We start from the raw sequence: 26,599 nt of genomic DNA, 5'->3' as shown, positions 1-26,599 counted from the left end.
TGCCCAGAACAGCAGGATGGTCATACTATGCCTGGTAACAGGCCAGGTACCACCGGCTTTCTTGGCCACCTGGCTCATATTCAGCCACTGCTGGCCACCACCACCAGGTCCTTCTCCACTGGGCAGCTTCCAGAGCAGGCAGAACTGTTGATTGGACAGGAGCTGGGAGAAGGGAGGCAGACCTGCAGGTCCCCCCTTGCATGGGTCTGCAGAGGAGATCAGTGTGATGAGCTGCATGGGGACAATAAGGACCACACACACAGTCTGAGCAGCTCTGGGAGGAAGTGGGGGTGGACAGCAACTCATTGGCCCAGGAAAGCTACTTCTCTACACAGCACCTCCTGGGCAGCCCCAGGGCTCAAACACAGCCATGTGCCAGGCTCTCCCCAGTCCAACCAGGACAGAGCTGTTTGGTGACACAGCACTTAGCTGAGTGCCAAATCACCCTGTCTGGACCTCTAGCAACAGGACCAGAGCACTGCATTCCCTGCAACAGGACATCCTTGGGCACTTTTGACCCTTGTACTATAAGAAGCTCGGGCAGATAGGTATTTTACTGCATCTTAATTCTATTTATACTCTTTGTGACTTTTGAAACGCCTTCCTCCTCCCCAAGATGGGAGCCAAACATGCAAAGGCAGGAAGCAAATTAATTTTCTTTTGAAGTAGTTGATTAACTTTGCCAATATGCACTGACACAGTAAAAAAAAAAAGGAACACAATAAGCCACCCTAAGGGCACAGCGTTTCTGGCACAGCAACACATTAGGGCATACAGAATTTTAGATAAACCTTGCAAACAATCCATAAAATGGTCAGGCAGATTAAAAATATTTTGTAGGGAAAACTATCAAGTAAGCATGGGAAAGCAACAAAAGCACAACTTGGTCTTCTTCCAGCAGCTTCCACACTGCAATCATGTCTGACACTGAAGGGAAAGAGGCAGAGCTGACTGCTTGCTGCCCAGTTGGGCTATGAGTTGAGTCCTAGACCCTGCTTGAAACAACTTCTCTCTGCTTGTGTGACAGAATTTGGGGTACAACGATATTTCTTTGTCCTCCAGCAAGATCCTGAGGCTTTCCCAGATACTGGGATCAGCAGGGTTATGGAAGGGAGCTCATTTCTTAGAGGGACAGTAGGGCTATGGTATGATGAGAAGCTAGCCTTTGGGTGCTGCAGTGCCCATGAAGCTTGGGTGAGCCCAGGTGACGTGAGGCAGGAGGGGAGCAGGCAGTAAAAGGCACCAGGACATCATCAGCTCCTCTGGATGCCAAGAGCAGAGTTCAAAGCATATCAGAGCAGTCTCCTAGCCTGTCCATCCCAGCACCTGCTGCTCCATGTGTCTCAGGGCTGGGCTGCATTCTGCACCTCAGAACCAAGGGGAATGGACAGAAGAGGGACTGTCCCAGCAGCACTCAGCACCCAGCAGTCTGTCTGGGGACTTACAAATGGGTGCTCTAAAAATTAGCTTTCACTGATTTTTACAGCTGACTTACCTTATGTGGCTAAATGTCCATGGCCATGAGCTGTCAACCCATTTCATAAATACATCACATGCAGCACCCAGTGCAGCATGGTACTGGTACTGGAGGGACCAGCACCCTCCAGCCAGCATGTGCTCGGGTTTCTCCCAGCCTTGCACCTGGACCACTCACTCCAGTGGGCAGGAGTCAGGACCAGTGTGACCTGCCAACCTTACCAGCTGACCCTGCTGGAGTTCCCCACGTGCTTCACAGCTACAGCACGATGCAAGCCACAGCACCACACAAGAGTTTGGCTGCATTACAAAACATCCCACATGCTTTCTGCCCACCAAACAGTTACCCTGTGGCTTCTCAGGTGCCTGTTGATTTTCCTCCCACTGTTGACCTGGTCCCTAGCTATAAAAGCCAGAAAAAACCACGACCTTGATGACAGCAGCACTATTAGCCCTGTCCCTGTCCTAAGAAACATGTTGAATCAAAAAGTACATCTTCAGATAAGGGACTGTCCTATCCCTTCTCTAGGACTGCACCAAAACCTTTTCATGAGCTATCAAGCTCCATGGGCAGCTCCAGCAGGATGGTCGTGTTTCCTTTGCTAAGGTGGGAAGGGATGTTTTCTGGCAGAGTACACAGAATTCAGGAAGCCAAGACCCAGAAATGCCCCTAGCCCTGCAAGCAGAGCAGTTAAATGCTGCAGCACAAAGCTGCCCCTCCTCATCTTCCTTTCCCCAGCTACCTGCCACTGAAACCACAAACCTCCACAAACCAAATCTCTCCTTGTATGGGCATGAAAGCCTTCCCAACGCCCTCAACTGCTGGGAAGCAGAGGGCTCTGGGCTGACTCAAGGACAGCAAGACATCAAGAGATTCAGGAGCACTAGAAATGGAGGACAGGAGAAGAACTGACCCAAACAGTGCTGCAGCTCACTGGGACACTTTCCTCCAGAGCACCAGGTGCTTCCATGATTGGTATCACACGGCAAATGCCAGACCATGACATGCACAAATACAGGATCACAGCACCACCAGAAGTTGCACCTCAGAGAAAGCCCATGGGTCTTTTGGATCATCACAGCACAGACAGGGTTGGACAAAGTGGCGAAGACAGACACGTAAGGAAGACACTAGTGCTGGTGAGTGCCAAGAGTGCAGGGATGAAGTATTTCCCGCTTTGGCCCCAAAGAGGCCATTGCAGCTTGCAGAGCAGTGCCAGAGATTGCACAGAGAAGTGCCAAGAGGATCTCATGTTGCATCTGAGAACAGCATCTTCAGACAGCAAACGCAAGTAAAGAGAGAAAGGAAAGAATTAGAGGAGTGGGAACTCAGCTGGAACCAAGACGGAGTTGTTTTTCACTACATCCAGGAATCTAACAGAGGTGTGCATTAAGCAAGGAGAGAGATGGGCTGGGGAAGCGTAGACAAGCACAAATCAGACAACGGTGCAGTGAGTTCAGCAGAAGAGTTCGAGGAAAGCAAAGGGAAAAGACTGTCTGCAACAAAGATAAAGCTGGAGGAGGGGTGGGGGAGAGCTTATATCACAGCTCAGTTCTCTGAACTGGGCGGGGGGGTGGGGGGGTGGGGGGCTGGGCAGGGAGCACTGCACCGGGTGCTGCACCCAGAGGAAAAAATTCTTTCCCTAATAACCTAAGCAGGAGTAATATCACAATTCCTGCCCCCAAACCTCCCTATGTTCCCGCCAGGAACATATCTGCAGCACCTCCTGCAGTCACAGAGGTGCAGAAGACGAAGCAGAAGGACTGCACATGACAGACTCATGGGAGGTGTCCTCTACTCCAGTGCAACCCACACAGTCAAGCAACACCTCAGAGAATATTTCAAACACATTTCATTGCATGTGACATTGTGTTTGAAAGTTGTACTTTCAAGAGACAAAAAAATAATCCACTGACCTACATAAAATATCCAGTTTAAGTGAACCAAAAGTATTAGCACTCACTGAAAAGTAATAGTCTTTAATAAAAATTGAACCATAAACCCAAAGTAAAACAGTAGGAGCAAAAACCTGTCAGGCTCCTGTGCAGCACAGCACCCTCAGACAGAGGAGCTGTTTAGAGGAGGCAAAGGAGCACACAAGAATGACCAAAGCTGCCCATTTACAAATAAAGCTGTTAACACACACATGGCAGAAAAACACCAGCACTGAAGACATAAAAGCAGAATTTTCTTTCAGTCCCTCATGTAACTTGCTTGCAAGGACAGAAAGAAGGGAACAAAAGGTGTGGCTGGACTGCTCCAAGAGTGACTGGTTCACCAGAGAAATCTTTTTTGGAATTAATGAGATATCTTAAACGAGTTTTGCTTTAGCAAAGGTATTAAATGCTTGGAAAAGCATTATGAACAAGTCCTACATTATACTCGTTAGCTTTCACCATGAGGGTATGTTGGCTTTCAACCTCCCAGTAATTTTAGCAAAGCCTCTGCACCAGCAGTTAGTGTCCACTCTCAAAGCAGAGACCTGAAACCTCCTGGTTCCTCTCCCTGGTATTTACATGATGTCTGAACAAAAATACCTTTTCTCTGGAATATGGAGTGATCTTTGCTGGGACTAAACAGCTGCTGCCTGACACCTGCCTGACCTGCAACCCCAGGGCCTTTCTGCAGAGACCTGGGCTGACAGCACAGATGTGACCGCTCCACACCAGGATTGCACCCAGCTGATGGAGATGGGAAGCCAAAGCTAGCTCACAGCAGGGGCAGATGACCCCAAACAGGAGTCTTTGGGCTACTGAGGTGGTGTCTCTCTTCAGCCTATTGAGAAACACTCAGAGGGGACAAAATTAACAACAGCTTGAAGCTAAAACACTTTGCAAGTGGTTAATGAACTGAAGAGAGAAATGAGAGGGTCAGTGCCACAGTAAAACACACAAAACAAGGCAGCCATGGAAAAGAAATGCTTTTGCTGGTAGCCTGGGAAAGCAAAAATGGGCAGAAGTGGGCTCATGCACACCAATACAGACCAACCCACACACCCACCTCCCTTTGTGGGCAGTGGGCTGCAGCCAGAGAGAAGGCCAGGAGCAGTAGCAGAAGGGCTTCTGGCTCTAGAAACACAGCCACAGTGTCACCCTCGGTAATGCTTTCTGGAAACACACAATGCATCCAATACAGTCCCAAACGCCTCCAAACACTCAGCTCTGCATGAAATCCCAGAGGACAAAGTATCTCCAGCACGAAGAGCACTTTGTAAGAAAAAATAGGTTTGTGACGGATTTTGCCCCAGACCAAAGAGAAGAGTTAATGTGGACAGGAGAACACTAAGGACAGAGGCAGCAGAGGCAATATTTTGCCTCATACACAAGTTGTCTGTAACACCTCTTAGCCTGGTTCTCCTACAGCTGGGAAGAGGCAGGCTCCTCCAGACAATCTGACACATCCTAACTTAGCCTTCTAAGGAGACAGGAATTAATTGATCACAAGAGGTATTCCCTTCTCTCTATACACTTACATAGGACTTTATATAAATTTGCCTCAACAAGATTTGGTTGAGGCAAATTTAAGGCATGAAACATTACGACAAATAAACCCAACCATACCTAGAGAACTGTATGACTACCCATGGCCTGGGAGAAAGAGCTGTCTGAGCTGCAGCAATCCTTCAGGTCCAAAGGCCCATGCTTCTCCTTCTACCATGCTCTGGACAGCAAAGGTACAGATACTCCCTGAAGAAGAATCCTGGGCAGTAACTGGGCATTTCCTGTGCATGGTATTATTAGAAGAAAGAGGAAAGTACCTCCTCCAGGAAAGCTGTGTCAGATGCAACTTACAGTTCAAACACTTCATCTAAATATCAAATGCCAAAATCTTCCAAGGAACACAGAAAATATTTTGCCCTTTTTGACTGTGTCAGCCATGCTGGCTAGAGTATCATGGAGTCAGATCACTTCCCTGTAAACATATAGATGCACATTAAATTAACAATCATGTAGGAAAACCAAGTATTGGAAAACCATCCCTCTCCAAGGCTTGGCCATCTTGTTCTCTGCTAGGGACATGTTCCTGACTCAAGAACCCTGGTCCACAACCCTCTTGTGTTGGAGACCACTTCAGAGCTGAGCAGAAGCCGTTCTGTCCTCTCACAGCACAGGCACCATCCTGCACCTCTGGCTACAGAACTCTCCACCCAGGGCTGCAGGTCAACTCTCCATTTCCACCTACAGGGTTCAAAACATGCCCCCAAAAAGCCCACTGTCCAGCGATCTCACAGCCTGACAGTTTACAACAGCCTTTCATGGGTTTTTTTTTAAGCTTTTGATCAGCTTCTTAGTTAAAAAATAGCTCAACTAGGCTGAACTGCAGGAGAAATTTCCCCCACACCCTGGGCCAGCCTGTGACTGCCAGAGCAGGCTCTGGGCTCAGATGAGTTCTCCACTCTGGTTTCAGAGATCAGACACACTGGCAGTCAACGCTGTCCCTGTTTTTATATTGAAGAGACCACAACATAAATCAATGCCTGCTTAAAGGAAACAAAAATACAATTCTATTAACAAATTCTCTTTAATCCATACTGGACAAAGTTGACATCTCTCCTCTATAAAGGAGGCTACAAAGTTCAATTACTGTTTGTGAAGTGCTTGGATATCACAGCAATAAATACCCCAGAGAAGTTTGTGAGAAAATGAATAGTTTGGTCTCGGTGAGCAGAGACACAAGCACACAGCAGGATAAACAAAGTTAACTAGTGAGCATCTTCCATCCATGCGCTGCTTCTGTAAGACACAGCCTGTGACCATGAAGACTACACTGTAACACACATAGACAAGAGGCCTGAAGTAAAAACTAAAGCAGTTTTGGTCAGGGCATTTCCTGGCTTCCAGGAACTCAGGAAGTTTACACAGAAGCATTTCAACTTAACCGTGTTGCTTCCCCTCAGCACTCACCAAAATGTCTCCTGCAGTCCACAGTCAGCCTCAGGCCCCCTCCTTCTGAAGGATCTTCAAAACCACAGGGACAAAGCCCCTGCTTAATGAGGCTGATGGTCCCTTCCCAGAGATCAGCTGTGCTGACCAGTGATCACTGCAGCCACTGTGACCAGCTCTAAGTCCCCCCCAGGCTGGAAAGGCAGGACAGGGCAGAGCAAACAGCAAGACCTGCTTTCTCCTCTGAGGTCCAACAGCAGCAGGTAGCATGCTACCAAATTCCCTTGTGGCCAGGTGACAGCAAAAGAGAGCTAGAATGCTTTCACACTTGGAACAGATCCTTTCATTAACACCACTGCCACACAGCATGCTCCCGGTCCCAGTCTCCACCCATTTATTATCTGCTGTTAATTTCTATTTACTTGGTGAGCAGTGGACTTTTATCAGGGCTCCTCAACAGCACACTCACCACAACCATCACTTCCCCCAAAGTTTCAAAACACCCCCCATCCCTCCCCACAACCAAGAGGCAGAGAACTTCCCCGATAAGGTGGCTGGGGGAACTGTGACATTTTTAAATGACTAAGCAGCCTCTTTCCCCAGCCCTCTTTTCAGAAACACATGAACAACCTGGGGATGACGCTTCCCAAAAGTATTTGGTGAAGAGCTGCAGCCTGGTCTGGTGTGGGGATAAGATTGCACTAGACTGCAGGTGGAGTATTAATGGAAAGTGCCAGCCAGCTGGCTGAGGGGTTATCAGCTCCTCCCAAAGGGCTCTGCACTAAGGGCAGAGCCTCTGCTACCAGCGGGCGCTTCCCAAAGTGGTCACACTCGGTCAGTTGACCTCCAAGTGCACAAAGCCCAGCAAACCTCACAGGGTTTTTCCCCAGATTCCAGGCAAGGATTAGGTTTATAGCATGGTGGAAGTAATGCAACAAAACCAGGTGGCCTTTCCAGCCAAGTGAGCCATTTTGCTCTGGCAGGAGCCCTCCAGCCATGGTGTGCCAGGCACAGAGCAGATATGCTGACCAGCTGAATGGCGTTGTGCAGGGCCCCAGCACACCTGAGTGCTGCAGCCACAGCACACACTGCTGGTACTGCACCCACAGCACTCCATCACCTGTGGAGGGACACTGCTGGCCCCGAGGGAAGGGCAAGAGCAGCCTGCTACCGTAAGATGTATTAAACCAGGCTATATGCTGCTTTCCAAGCCAGGGAAAACCTTAGTGCCCCTGAGCTGCTAGCAAGGGAACTGCTCTGGGGCTGTACCATAAAGGCAAGCTGCAGGTTAGGTTCTGCTCTGCAGCAGGCATCACTCTCACCAGCTACCTGGAGACTCTTCATCAGCTGTTTACCAGCCTTCAGGCTCACAAGGCACTGTACATAAGCTGTTCCCCTGGCAGACATCCCATCAGTGCAGATCATCCCCTTCACTGTGCTCACAGACACTCCCAAAATACCAGAAGTAACAAACAACTGGGATCCCAAAGTCTTTGCCAGCTGGCAGTAATGGCTCAAGGGGTCTACTCCTCTCTGAAAACACAGTGGCAGTTCTCCTGTGTTTGAGGGTCATTAAATGTTGCCCACCCATCAGCTCTCAGCACTCAGTTTCCTTGCTGATAACCATACCCTTACAGGATCTAGTCCAGAGAGGCTTTTCACAAATTTCAACAGAAATTAAAATTGATTGTCCTGGAATGTTCATTCACCCACACTGGAGTACAGACAAGACTTTCCTGTCTCGCTCTCCCAGCAAGCTCGTCATGCCAGCTGGAGGCACAGAGTTGGTGTCACATGAGAAACTTCTCCAACACACACTGGCCTTTGAGCTTTTATTTGAGTGTTCAGTTTTCCAACTTGTTACGAGGTGCTACAGCATCTGTGAACGATGGCTAAATGCACTCCCACGTGTTTGTTTCTGGACATGAATACTTTACCAGCTCTTAAGCCAAAACATCTGAAACTTGCACTCACAACTTGGCCCACATAAGCCCTAGCAAGCTCACTGTCCCTGGTCTTGCCAACACTGTCCTCAAAGCCAAGATACAGCCCTTTCTAAGTGTTTCAAAGCAGTGTTTTGCAACGTCTGAAACAACCATTTGAGAGATACTGGCTAAAGCGCCATTTTATGTTTTAGCAGCTAGGAGAGAAGCTGTAAGACCCCAACAGCAGTAACCACTAAATTAATGCTCATACAAATTGCTGTCTGAGATATGTAGTTTGAGTTAGTACTGTAGGCTAAACCTTCCTCCTGTCTGGGGCTGTCAAGCCCATGACAGTCAGTTGTAAGTTAAACAGTCATTAAAACTTAATATCCATTTTGCAAACTGATGCTTGAATGCCTCCCCAATTGGTGGACTCTTTTCCATTCCAAGGCTCACTGGGAGGAGATGGGAGTGTGAGAAATAGAGCTGGGGACTATGGAAAGGAGGAGGGAACAATATTGTTTCCAGAGAGAGGTGATAAGAGAAAGGAAACAAAGATGTGAAAAGCATCTTAGAATTCCAGTTGTGACTCAGTTTTTACCTAACTGATGGGGCAAAGGCAAGGAGAGAGAGGACAAGAGCAGTGATCATTACAAATCCGAAATAACCCTGCCTCCACACACACTCTGGTGGCAGGCAGCAACAAACCTCTGACAGCTGACAGGTAACAGGGGCCTGTTGCTAAGAATCAGCTCCCAGACGTCCCACTCCTGATGGCTGCAGGAATGTTCGGCTCCCAAAATTTTTAACTGTAAATGCCCAGCTGCAGAGTGACACTTCTCTGCAGTTGCACAGTGTGTTGAAGGAACCCCCAAGCCAAGCCAGAAGTATGCTGACATGGGGAGAGCTCACACAATTTCAGACAGATGAAACAACCATCTAAAATAAACCCTTAAGCCTTTTGTATTGTACCTCACTGGTTTACTTATTCCTCTTTTGGGGACGTACACTTGAACTCTGAGGTCAGACAATGGCCTAGCCCATGCCTCCTTTGCTCCCAAAACCAAAAAACCCAGCCCACCAGCCATAGCCTGGGCTCCAACTCTGGGAGGCTGATGGACCCATCAGGATCCTGATCACCCTATGGTCACTACAGAGAGGAACATAAGGACCTCTGTAAGGAGCCCTGTCCTGTTTTCTCCTACAACTGGGAGGAGGACAGAGCAGCAGGAAGGAGCAAGGCCCAAAGGCTTTGAAGCACACATAAATATTAGTCATGGGAAGACAGGTCTTTTACAAACAGTATCAGCAAACACCACATCTCACTTTTCAGAAAAGAACATGACAAGGAAGGCACATGCAAGAGAGCTGCACTAATGCAACACTGTGAGATAAGATTAAAACCAGCAGCAAAAAAGAATATTTATGAGAACTTCATATTTCAGTCAGTCATGTTGTGACATCTGCATTTTGATGCTCAGGTATTAAAGCACAGCCACAAGCAAAGTGCTTCTTCTGGCAGGTTGCACATGGGAAGGTCACAGGTAAGAGCTGCCCCAAACACCAATACTGTGTGTTTGCAACTACATCACTTGGTCTGATAAGGGACTTGATCTCTCCAAATAGATTCTTCTTTGTGTGTACAAAGGTACTGCACGGAGGAGGAGACAGCAAGAACTACAAGACATATTTTCTCTCAAATGATATGGAAATAAAAATGAAGCAGGAAGAAAATGGTACCTCTGTCAAGGGTCTTGGTCTTCTCTCTACAACAAATTCTGTGTGGCAGAGCTCACAGTAACTTGTGTTGGAGGAGGATAACCATTTTTCCAGGCAGCTCTTGTGCACGGTGCCCAGTGTTCCTGTGCAGTCACATGGGGAAAGCAGTCCCTCCCCACTTCCACCTTCATGACAGATTCGACAGATGGGACCATCACTAAAGAGGCAGAACAAGAGACAAACAGAATGAAATCACAGTCAGAGCAGGCAGAGCAACACAGCCACAGGGTCTGGTCCCACCAAGGCCCAGAAAGGCACATGCATGGCAGGCAGCCTGTGGCGTACCATGCCAGGAACGTGCTGCAGACAGAAACCAGTCACAGGGGACCATGGAGATGCTCAGGACATTTTAGGTCATTTAAAATCTGGAAGCCCCACAACAACAAGAGAAGATGGCACATCAGCCTGGACAGCTCAGCTGGCCCCAGAAGCTACTGCAGCGCACCTCCCACAGTCTCCAGCTCTGCTCACAGTGGGCAGGGGCTGACACTGGACCCAACACCAAGCCTGAAGCACTGATAGAAATCCAGAAGCCCAAAGTGAAGCCGAATGACCCACAGTAGTCACAGCATGCCCCAGCCACCGCAGCCACTCAAGAGATTGGCAATCAGTCACATTTACCAGATCACCTACCCACTCTGAGCCCAACTCAGCTCTGCAGCCTGGGCTGAGCAGGAACAGCAATATCTCAAGACACAACTGCACTGACCCTGGAAGCTCACCTCTCTAAGAACACAATATATTTCACAGCAAGCAGGCACTCAGACCAAGGTCTCAGCATACAAACCCTCTGCCCATCACCTCACAGTAATTCTCTGGCATCCCATGGGCACACCCTCCCCAGAGCAACAACCACTCTGCAGCGTTTGGCCCCTCAGTGGCTGCAGAAATGCTTTGGTGCTTCAGCAACAATACCTTCTTGGCCATGAGTTTTAACTACAGAATCACACAGAACCTCACAGACCTCACAGCACTGGAGATACCTATCAAGAAAAGTAACAAACACTTTCAGAGACACTTGCAGCCTTCGCCACAGGAGGCCTGCGCTGCTCATTGCACTCAAACCACCCATCTGTTCTCAAGATGTTCCTCACACCTTCAGCTGGCACCACTGACTGTGAACAATTAGTGCTACACCTTTCATTAGACCAGCTTGCTCAAAGATCCAGCCAACCTGGCCTGGAACACTTACAGGTCTGGGGCATCTCAGCTGGCACCCAAGGCACAGGTTTCCTAGCAGCCCAGTGCCACATATGCCGAGGATGTTTTGGGGTCCTTGGGAAGCCCCAAATGGCTCTAGACACCAAAGTTCACTATTCTTAGCAGTTCAGTGCATCTCTTCAGCTTTCAGCAATCACTGAAATCATGCAGGAACAAAGTGCTGGACTGCAGAGGCCATGGGCAGGGCTGCCTTCCCTGGACTATGGAAACAAGGCCCTCACTAGTGTCTCACTTACCACTTTCCAACCAGCTGTTTCTTTCACACAATTTTTCTCTTACATCCAAAGCTGTCCAGATTTGGGGGTAGGAGAGAGGGTGAGAAAGGAATACCTTAATTTCAAAGACCCTATTATATGCCCTCTTGAAATCCAGGTGAGTGATATCAGTTATCACCTTTTTCTATGTATTGCTGACAGAACAAAAGCCACACTGAGCCCATATCATAGTTCATACTCCACTGGTATTCTGACTTCAAAAAACCCCACCTGACTGCAGAAGTTTGTGGGATTGCAACACAACAGTTAGAGCAAGCACTTAGCAATCTTCAAAAGCAACAGCACCACTTCCATTAGTTTGCACAGAAAGCAAGAGTGAGGCACAGAAGCACAGTTCAAGGAAAAGGAGCACACTGTGGGAAAAGGTTGGTGGGACATGAAGGAAAGAGAAGAGCCAGCAAGGAAGTGCATGTCACCTTGCTAAAGGAGAAGCAAAATTCCTCTCTTTGTGTGCCACAGGAGATCTCTGCCACTTCCAGTTCAATATTTAGCTGGTTTCATCCCAACTAGACTTTTATTCATATTTAGGGCTGTGAAGCTATTTACACCCAATGTACACCATCCCCTGCTCTCTGCCAAACATCACTGGTGAACCACTGACCCGTGTTCTCTCCTCCTTTTTACATGCCTTTTATTTAGGGGACTTCTTCAGCCAGGACAATCCTTGCAAAAGATGCAACAGCAGTATAGGAAGGTGGTGGAAACTTCATCCTCAGAGATTCTGGAAACTACATCAGACAAGGCTCTGAGCAGGCTTGCTCTAAAAGGAGGCTGGACCAGACATCCTATGGAATTCCCTTCCAATTTCAATTATTTGGTGATTCTGTAACATTTATTGCCATAAAATGCTGTACCAGAACATCAAAGGTACAGCCCACACACAAAATCCTAGTGACAGGGACAGACAACCCCCTCAAGTCCCCAGTGCTCTCATGCATCTGTCATTTCCTAAGAAAAGCATCTGTAAGATATTTCATCCGTTCTCTTCCTGTTTGAGAAGTTTCATATTTCCAGCACATTACTATAACCTTGGCTACCAATAAACAACCCAAAAAGAAGAAATTTGCTGGCAGCGTGTGAAAAAAATTTCTTATCAGACTTCATTTTCCTTCCTTTCCCCACCGGGTGGGGGTCCTGTCATACTCCCACATGATACACACTCAGACACAGTTTTCCAGCAGGCTGTAGACACTGTATCAGCAACTCAACATTCCAGTGCAGTCACACTGCTCCCAGCATTGCTCTGCTAAGTGCTGGTGAGAAGGAAGAGACTGAAACCCACCATCACCAAAAAGAATGAACTAGTGTTCATGTACAAACATAAAGAATCCTGTTGAGGTTTTTTAACCTATGTTTCCAGGCAGTTTTCCCCCATGATTATTACACCTCCACAAGTTCTAAGGGGTTAAACAACTTCTCACCCAGCCTATTGCCCAGAGAGCAAGCCCAGTTCCCTTCACATTTTTATTGACCTAGTCCAGGTTTGCTGGATGCAGCAATTATGATTGCCTCTATTCTCATCCAGCTTCCCTGAATCCCTCCCCCATGTCAGCAATCACTGCTTTCACATCCCATAAATGTTTGAGCAAACTCATTGAAAAAAATAACAGCTGTTCAGACAGGATTTCTGGCCACAAAATACAACAGCTCTTGGAATCTGAACTGAACAATGCTGCCAAATGTCCTCTACTCTGGAAGCTGCTCAAAATACATGACAAGAAGTCACATCAGGAGGAGCCTGAGCCAGTGAAGCTGCCATGTGTCTTCTCTAGCAATACCTGGATGCTGTAGTTCTTGCAACACAAACACCCTCCCCTCCCCCCCCCCCCCGGCCGAAGATCAACACCACGCCTTTACTCTATGGACGTTCCTGGAACAGGGGCTGTGCTTCCCTTCCAGCCCTTCAGACGTCTCCATGAACAGCATGCTGCCCTACAAGCACAGCCCCACCTTCGCTGCTGCCCCGCGAGGCCATGACAGCAGCACACAGCGAGAGGTGCCTGAGCCGCCTTGCCCTGAGCAGCTGCAGGTCTGGGGCTTCCATGAACACAGCAGCCCCACGCTAGCCCCATGTGGGACAGTGGAGGTGTGCCCTTGAGGAGGGCATAGGCCTGGGAAGCATCCGGCTCACGAGGATTCACACTCAGTATTAGCGCTCTGGCAAACTTCTTCACAAAACAAGACTTTGTTGTCTCCCTGTACCCCTGAGCCACCACAAAAGAGGAAGAGCCCTGCTGCAGCTCCGAGCCCCGTCCCTGCAGCAGCCTCACCTCTGGGCGCCCAGCGCCTTGATCACTGTGGAGAGGAGCCGCCCGTCCTTGGCGGTGACCTGTGTGATGTACTGCGGGCGGCCGATGTCCGAGTCCTCCACCGACTTGGAGAGGGCAGCACTTCCCGGACAGTCACACAGGGAGCCGGGGAGGTGGCAGCAGTCGCCTGTCGTCATGGCAGCTCTGGGCCCCTCTGTCCCGGGCCCGGCACCTGGGAGACCTGCAGGAACAGCACTGCAGTCAGAGGCCAGAACCCTGGCGTGCCCAACCCCTCATGCGCCTCCAACCCCGCTAGTGCTGGCAGCCCCCCAGGCCCCCAACAGATACACGTTTTGTAAGTCTTCTGTCCCCTTTAATAGGCTTTGTGAGGCTGCCTTACCATAAAATTAAGGCTTCAAGTGTTCTACTTACATAACTAACCATCAGAATTGCAAATTTGCCTTTCCCAGAGAGAATTCCTGGTAACCACCCTTTAACCTGATGAAGCCTTTCAAACTGAACGTGCTGACACAGAGATGGGGAAGACAACCAGAAGACCCATGGGCCTCTGCTGTTCTGGCTACAGCTGTCCTGAAAACTAATATTTATACTCTCCATTAACACAGCAAAGTTTCGCCTGAACAGGATTCCTAAACCAGTTTATGTGGCTAGGTTCAAGGGAGACCCTGAGCTGCCTTCAGGAGCTTTCTGAGCAGTTGGAAGTCTGTCCCAGACCAAAAGGCTCCCCAACCCCATCTCTGATATTTTTTTCTCTTTATTTCTTTACAGAAATGTGCATGCTTCCATTTCTATATCCCCTGTGGTAAGTCCCAACAGTGAATACGTGGATATGAACCTCTCAAAAGCACCAAAAATCCTCCCTAGGAAGGGCAGCAGGCCAGCCTTCATCCTTTCAACTTTCACGCCAATCATGACTTTTACAAGAGCCACGTGCAAACAGCAAAGCATACCAGTACATTTTCAACATTTACCCAGCAAAGAGAACACACGGAGCAAACAGCAAATGCAAGAATTGGAGAGAAGATGCAGAGAAAAGCCCAACACGGCAAATCAGCAGCTGGCTCTGATGAGCCACGTCTGGACAGGAGAGCTCTCTGCGTTTGAGGAAAGGCAGCAGCTCACCCAAGCTGCCAAAAACAGCCAAGTTCCACCCTGGCAGGGGGTATCTCATCCCTAGAATAAGATATGCTCTGCAGATTCAGAAAAATGCTGGTTTTGCCAATTGCCTTTAACCTGATCCCTGAGAGGCAGCTGTGCAGAACTAAAGAGCTGGGGTTACAGTGAGTCACAAGCTGAACACAATCCAACAACATAGTAGTGCTGGTAAAACCAAAATCCCTGTGTCTGTAAACAGGACTGCCTTATGTAAGGCACGCACAGTAATCCCCGTGCGCCAGAACTGCTGGGATCAGAGCTGGAATGCTGCCTCATCCTGGTGGCTGGATTTCAAATAGAAATAAATCCATAAAAGAAGTTCAAATGAAAGCAATGAAAAGGGGGGGGGGGGAAGGGGGACGAATAAAAAGAAATAAAATAATTCCAGCCCCAAAGAAGAAATACAAAAACAATTAGGTTTGTTAAATTTAGGGGGAGTGGGGGGAATCTGCAGTCTTTGCCTCCTGGAGGTAGAAGCAGGCAAACAAACCTTTGCCATCCCATCCAAGGAAAGGGGTTTTTGTTTTGAGATCTCTGCACAACAGGAGTCAAACATTCCCACAAAACTGCTGTTCTGTCAGTTATCAACCAAGCCAAAATCTAACTAAAATAACTAAAGAAAATAAGGGTTTTCCTGGTTGGAGGCTTGGCCACACTACAGAGGAAAAAAACCAAAAAGCTGGTACAAGAACGTGATTCTTGAAGCCCTGGAAACACTGATTTGGGTAAGTGAAAGTGCTTTTTCATGTCTTGGAAATAAGGAAACTCTCACACAACCAAGGCCTTCATCTGCCAGGACAGCTTCCTTCACATACATGCATCCAAGAGGGAGAGAGCCCTTCACTGGCGTCTCAGCACCAGATGCCATCTTTGGCAGCATCCCCTCACTTTACAGAATAGTTTCTAATTTCTAATAGAAGATTTTCTAATCTCTTTATTAAAGCTGCTCTTGATAACTGTCTGTAATAATTTGTATCTGAGCAGGAATAAGCTTGAGCTTGTGGGCAGGTCAATCCTCTTCAAAATGAACATGAATCTTTTCATCAACTTAAAAATTAACTTCATAGACTCAGCCTTTCTCTCCGCCTGTGCAAAGAGCACACAGAGTTAGAGCTGCTTTTCTTATTTCTCCTTTTCAAAAGAAAGGCTACAAACTCTCCAGCTTCAAGGAGCAAAAAGTAAGATGATAAATGCTACTGGAATGACTTAAGTCAGCTGTTCTGCAAGTTAAGGAGCTCTTTCAATTTTAACAACCTCTTACTGAAACAAGCATGAGAAGATATATGCTTTTAATAAAAAGGTCAGTTCCATCTGTTTGGCCAAAATGTTGTTTAAAATATTTTAAAGTCCAGAGGAAAAAGGTCTGTTCTGCATATTGGAATATAACTGCCTTCACTGACTGTATCCTGGGAGAATTTATACTGACGCTCTTTGTGCTCCACATCTGACAGACACAGGCAGCCCCATGGCCTTGCCCTGGCAGCCCCACTCAGGCTGGATGGGAATGGCCACCCTGCCATTCTTCAGGAAATGCACAGGTTTCTGTTACAAGTTATTTGGCACTTCCTTGTTGGGGTCTAGCCCAGGGTGGAACCTGAAGTCACTGCTTTAATATCTGACTCATGCCATTCAGCAAATATGAAGGAAAAGCAGCAAGATTTTCATGGTTAGTGAAGAAGTAACTGAAATCCAAAGATAACATCTGCAGTGCACTCAGGTTCCAGTTCCATACCCAGTGGAATATGAACCATGGTGTACAGCCAAGTCAGTCCCTTTCCTGATCCCTGAAGGATCAGCTCATCAACAGACAGCCTTCTCTCACAACTGATCATCCAACCCAAACCCAGTGTTCACAGAATCATTCAGGTTGGAAACAGCCTTTGAGATCATCAAGTCCAACTGTTCCTTCAGCACTGCCAAGCCCACTATTAACTTGTGTCCCCAAGTGTCACATCCACACGGCTTTTAAATCCCTATAGGGATTGCTGACTCCACCACTGTCCTGGGCAGCCTGTGCCAGTGTCTGACTACCCTTTCCTTGAAGGAATCTTTTCAGCCTAAACCTCCCCAGTACAACTTGAGGTTTTTTCCTCTCATCTTGTCACCTGGGAGAATTGACTGACCCCCACCTGGCTGCACTCTCCTTTCAGGGTCCCCTGTGAACCTACTTTTCTGAACACCCAGCTCACCCTCACACACCCTCAGCCTCTCGTCATCACATTTGTGTTCCAGCCCTTCCCCCAGCTCTGTTTACAACAGAAATATCAAAATCCCAGAGTGAGAAACAAGACCCAAACAGCTGTTTGAACCACACACTGATTTCTTTTTTTCCTAAGCACCTGTGATTTCTGAGCCGATTCCTCGAGGATACATTTCTTGTCCACATTTAAAAAAAAGTCTCAGAGACACTAGGTTTATTATCAACATCCCTTCTGCTGCCACAGTTAGACATGAGCAAATAAACCAGAAGTCTCTTCTCAGCAACATTTTGCATCCTCAGCTTCTGAGCAGACCCAGAACATAAAGGGCTGAGTTTGTAGATATTACTCAAATTGAAGAAAAACAAACCCTGTTTGTGGAAAGTTGGCTCAGAAGAGCAAGTTCTGCACTAGAATTCCAAAACTCAAACACATGGAGCAAAATGAGTCAGTTCCTCAAAGAGCAGCTCATGCTGTGCTGCTGCTCCAAGGCAGAGACCAGGGTGCTGGTGCAGGATCCTGCTCCATAGCTTAAGTGAAACATGCCTGCAAGATACTCCCCCTTGTCTTCACACATTGCAAGGAGATATGTAATTCAGTTTATATCATCCAAAGGGCAACGAGGCAGGCAAAACTCCTTCGAAAGACTGCAGAGATCAGGCTGGACCAGTGCTCTCCATGCAGGAGATGTGCCCAGCAGGAGTAAGCAGGAGTCAAGGAGCTAAAGGGTCCCCCAGCTCTCATATTTGGACTTTGAAGATGGACAAGACAGTTATTTCTCCCAGACAGGAAACCACAGCAGGCCAGATGAACACCTGGATCAAAGCCACAAAGGGAAAAGCACAGTCAAGATGAGAAACACAACAGGAAAGGCTTCAGCCAAAGGATGGCAGTAACAAGGACTGTCAGGTGCAGGTTGTGGCTCTGCCATGCTGCTCACAGCCTGTCCACTACCGAATACCCCAACCAGTGTAAAGCCTTGGAGCAATCCTGTGGCTTTGATACGATCCAGAACAAACTGGGACTAGAACCAGCTTCACCTTCTTTGAGTGCAGCACATACACACCAGTTCCTGAATAGATTAGCTTCCCTGGGACATCTCCAGCAAGAAAAAACCCTACGTATGAGGCTGCCAGCGGCAGAGTCTGTTCCACTCACTGAGCAACCCATTTTCCTGATTACTGTAACCGAGTCCCGGCACCTCACCCATGCTGTCACCAGAGATAACCAAGTTGTGTAGCCAACAAAACCCACACATCTGTACACAAGGACTTTTTTTTTTTAAATTTAGCAAGTAACCCACTCACTGATGGCAAATCAGAGCTCCAACCACTACTGACATGAGCTGAAGTTTGACTCTGGAGTAAGGCTTCTCAGCCTCCTTTCCAAATCCCTTTTAGCCACTTTGGGCACATAGACACTGAGTTTTCTAATCATATGATCCTGCAAAAGTCACCAGTGAACTGAAGGTTTTCAGTTGCTATAGAGCATTTCCAAGCATCAATGCTTTCCTTTTAACCACTAAACTGGATTTCCCAAATCCTGGGCCCTACATCTGAACATCTTTCTCCATCTTGAGAGAGACCATACAAAGAATTGCTTCCTTCACACATCTAATCACCTGCTCCCACTTAACCAGCGCACATCTTCCCACAGCCCAGGCTCAATCCCAGGGGTGCAGCACATCCTCCAGCACCAGTTCTGCTTACTGCAGGTGGCTGCAGGGCCTCACCGGTGTACTTGCAGCCCCTGTGCTCTGGCTGACTGGCAGAGTACCCCCTCTTACACATCAGGCCTCTAGACCCTCACACCCACAGTGATCACAGACTTGAGACACTGCCACCAGAGATACACATGGGCGGGAACATGATGAGTGCTCCACGCTACTGTTAAAAGGTTGTCTAAATGGATTAATATAAAACAAAAAAAAAAACCAACTAAAAAACCCCAAGAACCGGTCCAAAACTGCTGCACGGCTTTGTTTTCAGTTTTGTTTGTTTAAACATATTCTCTGCTGAGGGCTGAAAACCACAGTATTATTTTGTTCTTTATTAAAAATAAAATTTTTAATGATTTTACACATCAATTGACTCCCCAAAGTTACCCTGCAGGTCTGCTAAGTAACACCTTAAAAGTACCCAGAAAGACACCACAGGATCTGCTCATGCTTGACCCATCAGCAACTCTCCCATTGCTCAGGGCCTGGGATGAAATCTCATTAGTCCTATGCTCAGAAGTCACCTGAACACAACAGCCCTAAGGTCAGGGTACAAGGAGCCCTGTCCAGTGAGAAAAGTGACATAGTATTTTATGGCATATACCTCAACATTCAAAACAAGATCTGATGCCATGCAACAGCTTCTAAAACATTTTAAATTTTGGTAAATAACACACAGGAAAGCATTCCACTCTCCAGGAGCTTCTCTATTTCCTGCCCTGCCTGCAACATTTGGCTGCAACTAAAGGAGATGCTGTGAAAACTTCAGCCATGACTTGCTCTTCAGAGGATGCCAGCAGAGCAATGCTGCGGATCAGAGCCAGGGGATAGCCCTGACGCTGGGCTCAAAACAAAACAAACCCCAAAAAGCAAGGGAAAAAAATAATCACAGCGCAACATTCTGGGAGCGTGTGAACCTTCTGATAAAGCTTCACACCAGGAAACACCTCCTACACCCTTAACAGCAAAAGCTTCAAGCTGACCTCAGAGGCTCACATGCCCGATCCCTGGGGCTGAATTTAAAGACACATGCTTCAAGTCTAACCCTGTAACACCCAGGAGGAGGTGAGAAGCTTTGAGGACACAACCTCTCTGGACTCCGGTGTTTATCACATTTGTACATGACCACAGCCGGACTTGGCTGGGCTGCCTCTCCACTATTTCAAAAACACAGCTCAGCAGCAGTCAATGGTAACTCAAGCTTTCACTCACTGGCTGCTGCTGGGGACAAATGGTCATAACTTCTCTATACCAAGAAACTGTTTAGACATATTCTAGAAGTTCTCTGAAGTCTTGATTGTTTAGATTATAGCAAATGGGTTTGCAGAGACAGATGAAGAGACAGTCTTCCACTTCCATTTTTTCCAAAGAGACACATTGCCAGGTTCTGACTTCTATTCCCCGTTGCTAAAAAAAAAATACTGCAGCAAGCCTTGATGATCAATAACTGCTGTTTTCCAAAGCCAACATCCACACACATACCTCTTCTCCAAAACTTCAGCATACTGGATCAACATCTGCAGTAGTTTCACTTCATGTCTTGAAGCACTGGAAAAATACTGGCTGACAAAGATGAAACTCCTGTGGCAAAGCCCCTGTGGGGCTCAGGGGCTCCCAGCAGGTGAGAACCCTAACTCCCAAACAAGGCCACTGGGATGGGTCTCATGGCCACAGCAGAGCTGTGACACAGCAGGGCTCCCTAGATTTCAGGGTACTTATCATGTTGTTCACCCATTGCTTTTCAAACAAGTTTTCTTTGTTGCCTAATAAAGTTACTCAATATTCAAAAAGATGCAAAAGTTTTAAGCTTAGATGTTGAGAAAAGAATCAGTACAAAAAGAAGAAAACTTAAGCATTATTTTTTTTCTTGCTGTGGTTGGGAAAGATTAGGCTGTATGTTACAGCTGGAATACCAAAATGAACAAAGTTATCTCAGATCTTTTGAGACTTGCTATCTACCAAAAGGCCATATGAAAGGAAACTTTACTGCATTTTAATTACCAACATCTGGAAAAAAGAATTGCAACATTAGAAGAAAATTCTTTGCAGACGGTATCTCCAATCAAAATTCATCCATTTTAATAACAAGTTTCATAAGGGAACAACTGAAAACCAGCTGGGGCAAGAGGAACACCTGCAACTCCCTGAGGATTCAAAAGACATCAGCTTTTAGAGGTGAACAGCAGCACAACTCACTACATAATGCAACTTCACAGGTTCTGCACCCACCTCCCTCTGTGTTTTATCATTCTCTTTCTGAAAGGAAAGAAAGATGCATTAGTAAGACTTGAAACTGAACTTATGAACCCTGGGTGGAAAAAAAAAGACGGATTGTCATGCCTACAAAGCAATGCTTGCAGAGTGCTACCCATCACTGGGAACACCAGCTCACTAAACACAAGCACAGCCCTGCCCTGCTGAAGGGACCAGAGCTATGTGGCCTCCCACATCTCTCTGCACCCACATGCTTTACAAAACACCAGCACCAGCAACACAGACACCTCTGCTTCCCAGCTCTACTGCTTCAGCAAGCTCCTCTTTAAAGAGAGGCAACCTCTACAGCAAGGCCAAAGCTTGAGGGCGCCCCAGTCCTGCAGTCACTTGCCAGGCAGTTGCAATTTGTTCAGAAAAAATGGATTTTCCAGCTGTGGATAATACCTCAGGAAACAGAATTTTAGTGTAGCAGTAACACATGCACCAGATCAAGACTGCAGTGCCCACACACCACGGAACCAGTCAGTCCATTGAAGGGCATGACTCAGGAGGATGCAACACATTATTTCAGGATCAGAAAGCCCATGTCAGAGAGAACTTGCATTCTCCCCGCTGTTTTCCTTCTTGGTTCATAAAGCACCATTTACACTGCTATACAAATAACAATGCTCTGCTTGGAGACAAACTGGAGCTGGAACAAACCACCAGCACAACACTCAGCAGCCCAGCTCACTCTGACTGCTCAGAGCGGCTCACGGCCGGTGCACAACCGCCATGTGAAACCAGGCAGCACGCTCAGCTCCCAGGAGATATTTCATCTGGAATTTAACTTGACTATTTATATTTTTCAACCTAGCTGTATCACAAATCTCTTCAGATCATTCAGCTTTCAAAGAGCTTTCCAGCAAAGGCAGCTTGTGACTCATCACCTCACTCTGGAGAGCTCCAGAGCAGACGCCAGCTGAGAGTATCCCCATGGTCAGCCAGAGAGAAGGATTCACTCATCCCAGCCAACTGCATCATTGTCTCCCTTCTGCCCACTCCTTACTGCTAGAGATTCCCTCCCCAGTCCTCACGTGAAACTTCACAATTGGCATCTGTGCCACAAAACTCTCTCAGTTCAGTTTGCAATGTTTTGCTTAGGCTGCATTTCTAGTTCTTCTGGACACAGGCCTTGTCTGATTTGTCTTCAGGGAAGTACAAGAAAAACCAGGAGGAAATAAATTGAGAACAGTCCATAATTGTAGTTTACCTTTCGCCTCCCACCAATCTCAAATCTAACCCCAAAAAGCTTTCAGCTGAAACAGGACTAAAGCTCGCAAAGCTTCAAACAAAGAAATCACTGTTCAAGTCAAGACTACATGAGCTTGGTGCATTCTCCTTTTGCAGAGAAGTGCTTTAGAAGGTAAGTTTGATTTGTTTGTACTTGTATTTGCTGAGCCAGTGCTGCTTGCTCCTTGTTCCCTCTTTTTAGGAACAGGAGGAAAATGTTCCCTTCAGTCTATCAGTAATTTCATGACAACTGATTAAAATTGCAACAGCAGTGACAGTACATCTGTCCTTGAGGTTAACCACATCATCTCAGGTTCTATCAGGAATTGAAAAGTTTAGTTAGAATTGCTACATAAAATCTGGAAGAAAATTTATGGATGCCTATTTATTTGCAATGCGGACAAATTACAGATTCCAAACTGTAACACTGTTTGTCCTAGAGAGGCCTGGGGCAGGAAAGGCATTTGCAAAGCTGATGGGTAGGAAGAGCTGCAGGTCAGTACAGCTCCTGTTGGGCTGCTACCTTCACTGGAGGATGCATGGGGTTCAGTCCCTGTCTCAGGACATACCAGCAGTCCCTGCTTTTCAGGATTTTGTCATTCTGCACTTTAGCTTCATGCTTAGAGGCACATTCCACCCCCAGGAAAGGTGCACAAAACCCTAAGAAACCCAGTAGTGATTTCCCTGCTTTCACGCAGGAAGACAAGCAGCCAAGAGCTCTCCCAAACCATATTTAGTGGGAAACCCCCTCTCCCAGCTGAGCTACATTGCTGCTGCGATGAGCTACAGCTGACATGGTCTACTTACAACAAACAGAGCACAAAGACACAGGTTCCCAGGCAATACCTGCTACAGCTGGAGCTGGAGATAGAACAAGACAAGGACTGGAGAGGAGAACCTGCTGTTCATGTTCATGACGTGAACTGTGCTGATAAGCCACGAATTTGATAAGCCACACTTGATAAGCCTCACCACAGATTAATGTGTCATTTTACCACCAGAGAAAGCTAACATACACAGACTTCACGGAGACCACTTGCCTACCCTGCTTTGGTGCTGTGCTCATTTCCTTCAGAGAAAAGTGCCCCAGGACTTTGTTTTCCACATGGCTCATCCTGGACATCACAGACAGTGTATGCCCACGTGTCATTCACTGTGATGCACCCAAGGTGCTTCCAAGAGGACAAGAGTCCGTAAACAAGACCATTTCCCTCTTAGGGTAAAGGTTTGAGCTAAGAGCAGGCAGAAGCGTAAGTTAACCACAGTAAATTAGACTGGGAGGGAGAAGAGACACACCAGCTCAAACTTCAATCTGGAGGGGAAAAGAACCAGTTTGGAAACAGAAACTCTGACATCTCCAAATATCCAAAGCTGAATCAAGTGTCAGTGGAGAAAAAAATAAACTCATCATGTATTTTATAGTTCAGGATGCCTGATTCCTCCCTTCATTTTCTAAGAAAAGCTTCTGTGTTCTTAGTGTGAAAAGCCAAGATATTTTAAACAATAGTTTAAAAAGCCCCCAAATGCCCATTTTGCTTTGTGCCTCTCTAGTACCAGCAGAACTACTACAAAGTCATATCCTGAGGACTTGCAGCAGTTCCTCAGGACTCACGGAGTCTCGTAGTCCATACCCAGCCTCAGCTTGCCATGGATGCATTTGGACTTGATTTTGGTCATGCTGTTTCAAAAAAACAAAGTGCTTACTTACTCCCAGGGAAACATTGTGTCCTACACTTGATTGCTGTGGGTCAGCACCAATCACCTACAAGAGGAAAGGCCCTCTCCCAGCATCCATTAAGGGAAGAACTCTGTCAGAAGCTGCTCACAGTCAGTACACTGTAGTCCTGCTCATCTGCATGGTCCCCTTGGCATCCAACACAGGATGACTTGACCCTGCAGCCTCTGTGCAATCCACAGCAAGAAAGAGCAGTCAAACACATCCAAAACAAGGAACATTAGTTCCAATGGCTTTTTCTGTTTCCACTTAGGCAGTGGTGCTGATCAGCTAACCACACACAGACACCCCCAGCTTTACAGCTGGTATAGAGTGTCCATGAAATACACATTAGGCGCACACTTGGCTGCTCCCTGTGCCACCTGGTCTGCTCTTGGCAAAGCTAAGACTTCCCGACTGATGCAGGCTGCTTGTAACACTACCCAGCGCATGCTTGGGAGTAGCCAGACCTTCTGTCCTCAGCTGGAATTATTAAATTCACTGTCACGGTGCACGTGACAAAGGGATTTTAGAGTCCCAGCTCCCTTCTCTGCCAGCCTCTGTTTCTGAAGGGTGACACACCATCACAGCTTCAAATACACCTGAAAAACTAGGGCGCTTTCAGCTTCTGCATAATCATTTGGAGATGCAGAGAAGTATTCAAATACTTTAGCCTTGGAAAACCAAGACTAACATCCAGCTGTTCAAATGATTATACTGCGCACATGTGAGTGGCAGCCATGCAGGGTTTTATGTCCCCATGAGCAGGGCAACAAAGGGGACCGGCCACAGCCAATGCAGCTGGCCAACCACAACGACATCACAGATATTCTCAACAAGAACCTGGAAAAAGGTAAAAAAAGTGCTAGAAACTGCATTAGACGGGAAAGACACAGAGATAAATGCTTGTCGGAAGGAGAGTGGAGCAAGAGAATGAGAGTGCCAAGGAAAATGAGGACTAGTAATAGAGAGGGTTAAGAGAGGGATAGAAACAGTCCCTTAGGGATACGCAAAAAAGGGCATAAGGTGGGATGAGAAGCACATCCACGTTAACAGGTCTTCATCACACACATCAGGGCAGGGACAGTGCATTGAATATAAACAAGCAGGATGAAAAGCCAGAGCTGCTTTTTATAACCCTAACACTTCCAGTTCACCATCATCACCCCCAACTTGTGCAACACTCCACCTGCCTGCCTGCAAAATTCGAGCTCTGCACAGCTCCCTCCAAGAGGACAACAGCCTGAACTCTCATTGGGACAGCAGCACCACGCAGTGCAGATGTGTCACCCTACACCTCAGTGGCACCATTTCTGTGGGCACTAAGTACAGGCAATTGGACACTCCAGAAGCCTCCAAGGCCATTGCACAGCTTTTCGGTTTGTACTCTTGGTTCCCCCACCAGATCTAGAACATATAAAAAAAGCAAGTGTTTGAGACTGTAACAAAACACTTCCCATGTCACAATCACCTTCCTGTACCCAAGCCACAAGCCTGTCCCTTAGATAAATCCCACAAACCAGCAGCTCTGGCCTCTGTCACAGACAGTTGGCTCAAGAAACCTGAGGTTAAATGAGACAGACTTAGAGACTGCCAGTTTATGAAAAGTCCATCACAAACTCTAAGCTTACACCATGGAGGAAGGCAGCTGCTGCTCCAACACAGGGCTGCAGCAACCTCTTCAGCTGTGCTGTGACACCGAGCTCATACAAGGCAGCGTGTCCGTGCACACAACGCTCGGGGGGCACAAACAGGCATCAGAACGCTCCAAAACACGTGAAAAAACAGGTACGGGAGCCCACTGGCAAAGGAAACTTTTCCTAATAACTGCTTATACCCAGGGAAGAAGAACCTGATGAACAAACAAACGCCGATTCTCAAACCTCCGGCACTTGTGTCCCTGGTGATGTCTGTACGCGACACCCCCGGCGCTCCCGGGGGACGGTGCCAGCCCAGGCCCTCCCGGCCCGGCCGGGAAGGGCCGCGGCTCAGGCGCTAGGGACCCGCACAGCGAATACAGCGCAGCCCCTACCGGAGGCAACGTCTCGCACGGGGCCCATGCGAGCAGCAGGGCTGGCGGCAGCTGCTCCGCGGGAGTGGCCCCGAGACCTGCAGCGCGCCTCCGGCTCCCGAGCACGAGCGGCACCTCACACCGTGGACACCCCTCGGCGGGGACACCTGAAGGGCCGTCAGGGCTCCCGGGCCCCCGGCCCTCCCGCCTCGGCCGCCGCAGTCCCGCGCCGGAGCGCTGCCCGGCCCGCCGGGCGCCCCCCTCCCCCCGTCCGGTACCTGTGCTCCCGGCGCCCGCGGCCCCTCAGCGCGGCGCGCGCCGCCCCAGCGCCGGCTGCGGCGGCCGCCGGGCCCCGCCCCCCAGTGCCCGCCCGCCAATCCCCACCCGCGCCGTGCTGACGCAGCTCCCGAGCGCCCAATGGACTACGGGGAACCCGCTGGCGTCGCGACGCGACCCCGCTGGCAACAGCCGGCGGCCAATAGCGGCCC

The 26,599-nt window shown here is 48.0% G+C and overlaps 1 protein-coding gene across 3 annotated transcripts in view; it reads right to left on the bottom strand.

Annotated features, from left to right (window-relative positions):
• MARCHF2 (membrane associated ring-CH-type finger 2) overlaps positions 1 to 26,474 on the bottom strand; it is a 33,555-nt gene extending 7,081 nt beyond the window's left edge. Inside the window, exons 1-3 of one of the 3 annotated variants that reach the window (XM_085040488.1) lie at positions 26,390 to 26,474; positions 13,831 to 14,050; positions 10,026 to 10,221 (exon numbers count right to left, since the gene is read on the bottom strand). In XM_085040488.1, coding sequence (XP_084896614.1) covers positions 10,026 to 10,221; positions 13,831 to 14,006 — 372 coding nt within the window. In that variant the 5' untranslated portion in view covers positions 14,007 to 14,050; positions 26,390 to 26,474. Of the gene's footprint in view, positions 1 to 10,025; positions 10,222 to 13,830; positions 14,051 to 20,382; positions 23,114 to 26,132; positions 26,272 to 26,389 lie in introns of those variants that run through there. The other 2 variants (XM_085040486.1, XM_085040487.1) reach the window with 2 other exon arrangements.
• Between the last annotated feature and the right edge of the window lie 125 nt (positions 26,475 to 26,599).

The sequence above is a fragment of the Lichenostomus cassidix genome, chromosome 28 (assembly GCF_008360975.1).
Source record: "Lichenostomus cassidix isolate B80296 chromosome 28, HeHo_3.0, whole genome shotgun sequence".
NCBI classification, from domain to species: domain Eukaryota; kingdom Metazoa; phylum Chordata; class Aves; order Passeriformes; family Meliphagidae; genus Lichenostomus; species Lichenostomus cassidix.
This window is presented reverse-complemented; position numbering and strand designations above follow the sequence as displayed.